The sequence below is a fragment of the Brachionichthys hirsutus genome, chromosome 1 (genome assembly GCF_040956055.1).
Source record: "Brachionichthys hirsutus isolate HB-005 chromosome 1, CSIRO-AGI_Bhir_v1, whole genome shotgun sequence".
NCBI classification, from domain to species: domain Eukaryota; kingdom Metazoa; phylum Chordata; class Actinopteri; order Lophiiformes; family Brachionichthyidae; genus Brachionichthys; species Brachionichthys hirsutus.
The window spans coordinates 12476006-12486377 of NC_090897.1; the positions used below are offsets into that span (position 1 = coordinate 12476006).

Genomic DNA, 10372 nt, shown 5'->3' on the forward strand with positions numbered 1-10372 from the left:
TGTGTGTGTGTGTGTGGGTTCACCTTCGTGCGTGATCCCGCGTGACTTCAACCTTGGAGCGCATTAATGTTTCAGGTTAAAAGGTTTATTTGAACAATCGAGCGCATCTCAAAGAGACGCGCCACGGCGGCTCCCGTTTCCCCCGGAATGAGCAGCGACAATGGGCGCGTTCAGGCCGGCGGGCTGCATAATTAAAACGGGAGGAATAATTACAGCAGAAAGAACACCGTAATTACTGGCGGCGGCTGCAGGAAGCCTGCCGGTGCTGAAACGGGAGAGGATGCGCGGCGGGTCGGGTTCAGCATCAATACTGCAGGGAGGTAAAGCTGCACGGTGACTCAGGCTGCGCGCATGCTGCCGATGCCTCGCGCGCCTCTCACACGCACGCGCACGCACGCGCACGCACGCGCACACACTCACACACGTTCACATCAGCCCGGGTGTGAGCCGTGCAGGTCTCACTTCACTGAAGGCAGGGCCTCTCTGAAAACACCTGAGGTCCACAGCCCCCCCCCCCCCCCCCCCCCCCTCCATGCAGGCACAGCTACTTAAGAAATGCTTTATTAAAAGTAAATTGTGAACAGATTCAGATTCAGCTCATTAAGAAAAATAACTCTAATGCGTTTAAAGCACGTGACCCATGCAGCGACAGTTTGCTGTATGTTAATGTTGAGTTATACGATTTGGGTTTAGTGACGTCAGATATTCAAATATGGGATGATCCTTTCTGGGGACTTTCAAGGACACATTTCCGTTTGTGTTCTTTAAATAAACTGCAGCCAGAGATAAACAGTCAAAACCTCGGCTTGTGTGAGAGAGAGAGGGAGAGAGAGAGAGAGAGAGAGAGAGACTGGCCCCAAGGGCATCATCATCAGCTCATTCCATATTCACTACATTTGATCCTCCAAATAAAACGACACGGAACAAATTTCACTCATTCATTCATTCATTCACTCACTCACTGACTGTCTTGCTGCCGCTGCTGCTGCGTTGCTCCGGCCTCTGATTGATTTGCGTGGCCTGCGTGGCCGGCGTGGAAGCCTAACAGATGGTGGTGTAACCTGATAAACGAGCCCTCACGCTGCCTCCACGCACGCACGTTCACCAGAAGCTGCTGCTGCGGCTGTGAGTGACTGGAGATGAGAGGCTGCTGCTGCAGACTCCTGAGCGCGTGCGTGGCCCTCAGACGGTCCTTAAAGCTCGGGATATCACAACACACGTTTTCTCTCTCGTGGGTTAATAACAAATAGAATCATGTTTGGGGTCAGGGTCAAACGGCTTCTCTATTTGGGCTCAGCGGGAGCCTAATTGTGCGCGACAATATTTTAGGGTGGCTTCAGCCCCCCTAAATTATAATTTGGGGATGTTTTATAAAAAAAGAAAATAATTTATTTTGTTCAGTGTGCAAAAAATGCCGACATATTCAATTAATGCTGCCAGAATATGAGTTTAAATGAACATATAACCTTGTTAAAGCTGTAAACATCCTGTTACTGTTTAAACATGTTTGTTGTTGTACTGTATTTAAAAAATCGGACTGAAATAATAATAATGTATAATTTCTCAGTCCTTGTTGGCCGTTTGTGAGGTTTTGTGCTACATTTGCTCACATCTTGTGGGGGCTAAGCCCCCCCTGTCCTTAAAACCTATAGTGGCGCCCCTGGTGCGTGGTATGTTTTTATGTTTGCGTTGCGTCAAAATTGTGAATTATCAAAACTTGTGTGTGTGTGTGTGTGTGTGCTCGCTCAGCATGTCTTTGAGGGAGGCGGAGGGGGAGGAGGAGAGAAAGGGAGGGAGCTGGAACACATCAGCGTGACAGGAGGCAGAGGGAGAGAGACGGAGAGAGAGAGAGAGAGAGAGAGAGAGGTGCCATGTGCTTCCTGTCACACCATTCACCTCCCAGGGATCCGACGGGATGGAGGTCCTGCCTGCTGAAGCCCGCACCTGAAGGAAAGTGGAAAATAAAGAGTCCAGATCAGAGTCCAGACCAGAGTCCAGAGTCCAGCTCGGAGTCCAGATCAGAGTCCAGATCAGAGTCCAGACCAGAGTCCAGCTCGGAGTCCCTCCCGTCTGACCGTCCCATCTGTGGCCGCTCCTCTCCGAGCTCATCGTCGCCTGCATCCAATAATTCCTATTTATCATCATCTCACACAAAGCCCGGCCGGAGTGCGTCGTCGTTTAGAGGAGAGGTATGTCTTTAATGAATCATCTCCAACAACATCCTCATCATGTCATTTATTTATTTATTTTTGCCCTTTTTTTCAGAATATTTGTTTTATATAATTCTCCTCTGGATGGTTAGTCTGTCTTTCCAAAGTTGTTTTATTCGCGTTTGTTGTTTTAAAAATCTCCCAACGCTGCTGCGTAAAGACGCTGACGGGATGCGTAAAGTACGCGCTGCAGGTGAACGTGAGACAAGGCCTGAGCAACTGGCTCAGACTAATCTGCACTGAAGCTTTAATTATATATCGGGCTCGTCTTTTATTAAGAATAGGATCAGTGTATTACCTGGAAAGCAGCTTACTGTTCTTTTCCTCTCGGATAAGCGCATTGGCGCAGCTCAAGCTGCGTTTCCCTTCTGTCCTTATCCCACTATAAGGATCTTATGTGACTCTTAAGTAGTTGCTCCAGAAGATCAGAGCCGATTTTGGAGATAAAGAAGAGCAGAGGAGCACCCCCCCCCCCCCCCCTTCCCGGATAACCTGAGAGAGGGAGGGGGAGGCCGAGGAAACGATCCGGGAAATAATTAACATCGATTCATTTCACTTTTCGATAAAAATGTCCTGAAGTTAGTTTTTGGGCCTAGCTGGCTTTATTTATTTAAATACCAATAATAGCCTATAATTATAATTATTATAATTATCTGGTATTTTTGCTAAAAATAAAAAAATATATTTAACATTTAGTAATTACGCATTTCTTTTTCTTTTTTTTTCTTTAACGAATCATTTTTAATTGTTTTTATTACAGCATCAGAAACATTTTGGGGTCGCAAATCAATCCATTTTCAGATGATGTAATGAAATATATATATATATATATAATTTTATTTTTTATCCCGCGCTGTCGAACTGTCAGCCCGGGTCACTCCAGTGTTCTCTTTCACCGACATGCAGGCTTCCAGGGATGGATTCGATGCCCGGACAGCTTCGAGACGCGGGACGAGACGCCAGCTCTTCCCCGAGTTCCAAGCGGGACAAGCAGCAGAGCTTCTCCAGCCCCAGCCCCCCCAAACCGAACCAAGTGAGCGAGACCACCCTGTACGGGGTGCGCATCGTGTGCCTGGTCATCGACGGGAAGGAGAGACTCTGCCTGGCACAGATCTCCAACACCTTGCTGAAGAACTACAGCTACAACGAGATCCACAACCGGCGCGTCGCGCTGGGCATCACCTGCGTCCAGTGCACCCCGGTGCAGCTGGAGCTCCTGCGGCGCGCCGGCGCCATGCCCATCTCGTCGCGGCGATGCGGGATGATCACCAAACGGGAAGCCGAAAGGCTCTGCAAGTCCTTCCTGGGCGCGCACGCACCCCCGAAGCTGCCCGACAATTTCGCGTTTGACGTGTCCCACGACTGCGCGTGGGGCTGCAGGGGCAACTTCATCCCCGCCCGGTACAACAGCTCCAGGGCGAAGTGCATCAAGTGCAGCTTGTGCAGCATGTACTTCTCCCCGAACAAGTTCATCTTCCACTCGCACCGCACCGCCGAGTCCAAGTACCTGCAGCCGGACGCGGCCAACTTCAACTCGTGGAGGCGCCACCTGAAACTGACGGACGCGAAAAGCGAGGACTTGAACCACGCGTGGGAGGACGTGAAGGCCATGTTCAACGGGGGGAGTCGGAAGAGGACTCTGCCCGTGAGTGGCTCGGGGGGGTCCCATTCGATGAAATCGCATGTGGGCTCGTCCAGCCTGACCCAAACGAGCTCTCCAGATACCCCCCACAAGACTTTACGCATGGAGGAGGAGCAGGGGAACAACGGCCTGGGCCTGCCGGGCAGCACGCGGACCTACCCGCTCATCCCAGTGCCGAGTAAGAGCTTCGGCATGCTGCAAAAGATCCCTCCGCCGTTGTTCCCGCACCCCCCCTACGGCTTCCCGGGATACGGGCTGTGCCAGAAAAAGGCCGACGGCGTCCCGGACGCGGCCAAAGCCCACGTGTCGGGCGTGTTCTGGCCCAGCGCGAAGGACGCCCTCTACCCGGCGTTCTCCATGTTCTGGCCCGCTGCGAGCGGCCTCCCGATGCCCCCCTACCCGGGCTCCCCTGCACCCAAACTCCCTCTGGAGCTGCCTTGCGTCCGGCAGGGTGAGCTGGATGTATCGGACCAAAGCGACCGGGGCGCAAACACGCCCAAAGAAAGCAACCAGCACCCCGCTCCGGACGGGGGGGACCGCTGCTCCAGCTCCCAGTCCTCCACCCGGAACGATGAGGACAAGTCCGGGGACGAGACCCCCCCGGGGAAGATCAGATACATTTCGGCCTTCAGGCCCGTCGTCAAAGACGCAGAAAGCATCGCCAAGCTCTACGGCAGCCGGGACGGCTACGGCGCGCGCCCCGGCTACCTGTCTCCGGATTTTATCAGCGAGAGTTCCAGTTATAGATCGATATCACCGGAAAGGGAAAGTGTGGCGGACGACGACGACGAGGAGGACCCGGACGTGGACGTGGAGTCCAGCCGAGGACAGGACGACGACGAGCTGATCCGCGTCTCCCCGGACCGGGTGTCCTCCTGCGGTGTGAAGGAGAACCGGGAGCTCAGCGACGCCTGCAGCTCCGGAGAATCGGCGGCGTCGCCGGTGGGCTCCGTTCACAGCGGGTCGTCGGACGAGGACAGGCGGGCGCGTAATGGCTCCCCTCTTCACCAAGTAAGACGAGATCCAATGGAGCTTTAATGATCCCCGCGGGCGCGTCTGAATCCGTCACAGCAGTGGATGAGATGATTTTTATGGAGGAGAGGAGGCGCGTAAAAATGTCTTCAGCATCGAATTGATCAGGGACTGAAACACAGATCGATATGAGATCATTCATAAGAATAACGCGTAAAACCGTGTTGAGACCAGCAGCCTTTCACTGCGCTGCCGAAGTGCCCTTGAGTAATGCAGCAAGGCCGACTCTTTGAACAGAACAAACTAAATGATGTTTAATTATTGAACACGAGCGCGCGCTTCATTTTACAGGTGCACGCCCGGGACAAGGACGGACACGTGCTTCGGAACGCGCCTTCGCCTTTCGGGTCGAAGCAATCGACCAAATCGAACGGTAATTCATTGGATTGATTTCTGACTTCCTTTATTCATTTAAACGGCGGCGGTTTTCAGACTAACATATTTATGACTTGTTCACATTTAGGTGTTCATGACGCGTCTGAATCACAAAACCAACGCGCTGCTCCATCCGTGCACGCGCAAAATCATAAACAAGGTTCCATTTTTTTATCATTTTAATCCAACAGCAATTCTGTTAACGCTACAGCCACACAGATATAACTTGTAGGTTAAATAATCTGTTTTGTCTGCATGCATGTTTTGTGCAGCCGATGGAGCTTTACGCATCAACATCAGCGTTCCTGACAGAGATCTGGAGAACATGGCCAAAGGTAAGAACAGAAGAGCAAAAAAACAACAGCAGATTATGTTAATTATAGTCAATAATTATAGTATAATTCCTGTTTTTACTTGAACGCATCGGTTAAAAAAAACATTTTACATGAGAGGTCTGGTTAAATATTTATGTTTTTTATTTAGGCTTGATTAAACTGAATTATCCAAACAGATTATTTTGCCACTGGGATGCATTTAAGAACCGAATAATAATAATAAAAAGAATTTGGTCCAGGGTTGTTTAATTATCAAAATAAAATAGTCAATTGAAATCGCCTCATTTAAAATGGATTAAATGCCCACGGCCTGCTAAAGACGGCGTGCCAAAAAAAATATCTGTGTCTGAATCTACATGTTTCGAGGCCTAAAGTGTTTCCGTAGTTGTTAACCACTTAATCACGACATGTGGGAGTTTTTGACTTATTATTGTAGGAGGAAATCGTTTAGAGGCTATTAATATTTTAACGAACAGAGCCACAACCCCGAGGCGCGGCGGCTAATTATTTTACAACGCTTGGAAAAACCCTGGGACTCCATTACGCTGCGCCTCCTCCTCCTCCTCCTCCTCCTCCTCCTCCTCCAGGCGATGCGCGGCAATTACTGCGGCGGCAGCGAGAGGGAATCGCGGGAATGGCTGTTATCGAGGACGTAAACGCACCTGAAGTCGCTTTACCCGAACTGACATTAATGTTAATGTGCAGAATTTACAAAAATACATCACATTAAGTGGAACCAAACTGGTGCGCAACGCTTTGGATGTATTTGCGTCAACACGCGGCTGCTTATTACGCTGCGTCGTTTCTCATGCTCCTCGTCATCCCTGTGTGTGTGTGTGTGTGTGTCTTTGCAGAAGAACTGCAGAAGCAGCTCGTGGAACAAGTGGAGCTGAGAAAAAAGCTGGAGCGAGAATTTCAGCATTTAAAAGGTAGGATGAGTCGGATGAGTCTGTGGTGGCTCGATTTTAGAACCGTTTTGCTCTTTGAATGTGGAATGTGTCTTTATTTACCTCCACTGGTGTCTGATCCATGGCCTTCGGTATCTCCTCAGATAATTTTCAGGATCAAATGAAGCGAGAGCTGTCCTACAGAGAGGAAATGGTCCAGCAGCTGCAGATTGTCCGAGGTTTGTCTCTCTCCATGGCTCCAGATTATTACTGTAAAGCAGAGGTAGATCAATGCTCTTTAAGATTTTTGAGACACAAAAAAGGGTCTAAATAATATGTATTGATCAATGTGAACCCTGAACAAGATGAAAAGTGACACTTGCATATTGAAATATCGGTGATTTGTGTCTTGCCTTTTTCCTGTAAACGCCTTTTTTCTTTTTTCCTCCTGCAGTTGAGTAAATTTTCACGTTTCGGTGCAACTGAAACCACATTGTTTTGTTTGCAGAGGTTATTTTCTCCTAAACCTGCACACGCGCTCTGTAACATGGAACGAGACAGTGCTGTATCGGTTACATGCAGTAGACGGCAACTAAAGCCAGCCCTTAAAGGATTGGTTTCATGTTACACTACTTTAAATACAGGGTTCAAGAACACAGAGGGGTCACTCTAAATACCATAGGGGCAAATGGCATTAATTACACTCCTCCAGCTCACATCCTGACAGCAACTCATGATTTCTTTTTCCCCTTTTTATTCCCTTTTTGACCAATTTGTATCTTTTTTTATTCATTTTTGTTTTTGGATAGACACTTTGTGCAGCGAGTTGGACCAAGAGAGAAAGGCTCGTTTTGCAATACAGCAGAAATTAAAAGGTAATTTTAAGCGGTCCAACAAAAAGAGAAAAAAAATGAGCACTTCATTTTTTTTTTTAACAAACGTAAATATGCAAGTGCTACTTTTTGATCTGACATAAGATCAGTTTGACTGATGTTTACAGTCAGACACCAATAAAGGGTTGGGTCACATATTTACAAGTCTGTCTTTAAGCTGCGCTCGTGTGCTCGCATAACTTTAGATGTTCTTTCTCTTTATTCTGGCTGGTCCCTTCATCACGTTATTTCAATGTGAGATATGGGAAGCCTACAGTCGTTCTCAGTTTATATTTATTCAAAATCAGTTCTTCTAAGACCTCAGCAGTCTGTAAAAACTAATATCTTAGAGATCTATGGTTTTATTCAGGAGTTCGCGCTTGATTTTGCACTGCAGGAGAAAGTGGCCCAAACCGGATTTTTCTTTCTTTTGGTTTTTTTTGTCAAATGTAGCTGAGATGATTCATTTTCAGGACAAATGAAATGACAAGAAATGTGATGATTTTAATTGTGATTTGATCACATGTGATTCCCGCTGCTGTGACAGCAGTGTGAAACAGTCACATGGGATTTCATGAGGCTTTCCTCCCACTGAGCACTCATACATACAGTATAAGAAATCCTGACAAGGTTGGATATTCGGAAGCTTCCTTGGTTCATCAGCGTGTTTGGTGTGAATGTGGGGTCATGGATTGATGGAAGATCCGCGTCACATATCAGATCAATGTAAACAGTGAAGGGGAATGAGACTAGATCTGAGAAAATAGTTCAGATATGTTCCAATTAAATTAGCATGAAGAGCGTAGCATAACTCTGCTCTTCTGATTAAAGATTCAGGAGAAAGAAGTTCGAGTCGGTTCATCATAGAGAAGCTGAGCTCAGTGTATTAAACATCCAGATACACCTTTTACAAGACAAACATTTACATCAGTGTTGTCTTCGTCCTCTTGACCGGCTGTCTTTCAAAATAAGCCAGCAAGTACTATTCAGTATAGATTGAAATGTATGTACATTTTCTCCAAACAATTCAGTACATCCTGATATAGTTTAGGTTTTTTTATGTCGCTGTTTCAAAAATAACATTTTGTGTGAAAGAACTTTACGAGGCTGGATGTGATTTCTGAATCCTCCAGCACGGGCGATGATTTCAAACTGAACACAGACCAGGGGAGTTTCGCCATCACTTCGCCCTCTGTATGGCTCACCAGAAACTATTTCTACGTACATTTGGACATGTCAGGACATTTTAATTTTTTGGACACGATTTGCACTTGATTACGACATATCGATTTCAATGCTACACCGGCAGAGTAATCAATAAACGGTCACAGTGTTTATCTGCATCTTCTAACTGATGGACTCATTCCTCCCCAGAAGCTCATGACGCCCTTCATCATTTCTCCTGCAAGATGCTCACCCCTCGTCAGTGTACCGGAGCCTGCACCTTCAAACCCCCACTGCTGCCTCCCTAGTCCCCGGCACGACCCCACGCCTGACCCCAGCACAGCCAAAAAAAAACAGCAAAAACAAAAACACATCTTCTGTATCTTCTGTAAAGACACAGCACTGATTTTAGCACTTGAGTGAATATGTCATGAGGTTTTGGCAGAACCCCCCCCCCCCCCCCCCAAAAAAAAACATGGAGTTTATTTTAAGTTGTGAATTCAAAGTCGTCTGCTCTGAGCTAATCCGAAAGAAAAAAGAAACAAGACTATATACAAATATATATCATGTGATGATGTGCAATGGCTTGTTTAACTGTGGTATTAAGTTTCAAGTTTCTCTTTTGTTGCTTGTTTGAATGTCTTGAGTTATTACATATTTATTCATTTGTTGTTTAGATTATTTAAAACCATGTACATGTTGTTAAGCACTTTAAATGGGCATCATTTCTGAAATTTGACCAGTGCCGCCCGATACCAAATTGTTTTATCAAAAGTACGAGGATCTTTATGTTTAAAAACAGAGCACATTATTATGAGCACTTAATCCAACAGCCATGCAGGATCCACATCAAACTGTGGGAGACTGTCATTGTTTGAGGGGATTTATATTTTAAACTAATTCAGCACAAATCAAGTCCTGTTATTTCCTTTGGTTCAGGGTTGTTGTTGTCGTTGTTGTTTTTATCTCTACAAGAATATGTGCGTCACAACAGAAAACCAAAACTTTTTTTTTTTTGCTATCATCTGATGATGTGAATGACGCTGTCTGATATGTGTGTCACAAAAGCTGCATTTTAGGTTCTCATTTATAGAATTTGGTTTGTAAAAAAAACAAAAACACAAAAAGCACAGTTACTAAAGAAATAAATCTTTGTTTCTCTCACGGTCAATCCATACTTTTCCTTTTATCTTTGTCTCCATGTTAATAAAATGTGAAGGCCACCCTCTGCTCAGCTCTCCTTGCTTTCTGTGTCTTCCGCTGGTAACGGTCTGCCCCCTGCTGGCCAGAACACGGAACAACTCCCCTCTAGGTGGCTCAGATTTCCTCTTGTTGTGTTTGAGCTCGATATGATCTCTTTCATTAGCCTCTTACATCAGTGCATGACAGGTTCAGTCAACTTCTAATGTTTGACGTGGAGTCAGGGGAGCAGGCTGATCTCTAATAGTGAAATCTAATCCTTCTGATGGGAGGACTAATAGATATTGATTAAAAGGCTCTCGATCCCTCGGTGCTCCGGTGCTGAGAGAGATTCTTGTGTGATGTCACTCACACACACTGCATGTTCATTTTCTGTGAATGTAATTGGCTTTGCCCCTTTGAATGCTACAGGCTGGGAAGACCGGCGGAGATCCTCGTATGCTGTGCTGTGTTTTTTATTCAGCAGCTGAGCATGAATAAAACCCTGATTACAGTTGATTTGTGGTGACGGGCATGAATGGATTATGTGTGAGTGCAGTGCTGGACACAGACACGCAGGAGAACCTATCATTCCTCACAGACTCAACATGACGATGGAGGAAGTTTTGGTTTGCCGTGTTGTTCATTTTGTGATTGTCAGCGTTTGTTTTTCTCT

General features: G+C 46.7%; 1 protein-coding gene across 1 annotated transcript; it reads left to right on the forward strand.

The window, feature by feature from the left end:
- The first annotated feature begins 3126 nt into the window (after positions 1–3126).
- On the forward strand, positions 3127–8825 carry skor1a (SKI family transcriptional corepressor 1a). Its single transcript, XM_068740366.1, has 8 exons — positions 3127–4863; positions 5176–5257; positions 5348–5419; positions 5532–5594; positions 6449–6523; positions 6646–6720; positions 7291–7356; positions 8728–8825. The coding sequence occupies exons 1-8, from the start codon at positions 3127–3129 to the stop codon at positions 8823–8825; spliced, it is 2268 nt and encodes a 755-aa protein (XP_068596467.1).
- Positions 8826–10372: the final 1547 nt, after the last annotated feature.

Bases quoted from the DNA above. Each gene is read 5' to 3' on its own strand.
- skor1a (XM_068740366.1), top strand. From the start codon at position 3,127: ATGGATTCGATGCCCGGACAGCTTCGAGACGCGGGACGAGACGCCAGC. The intron at 5,595-6,448 runs GTAAGAACAGAA...GTGTCTTTGCAG, and splicing joins TCTGGAGAACATGGCCAAAG to AAGAACTGCAGAAGCAGCTC. The intron at 6,721-7,290 runs GTTTGTCTCTCT...GTTTTTGGATAG, and splicing joins GCAGCTGCAGATTGTCCGAG to ACACTTTGTGCAGCGAGTTG.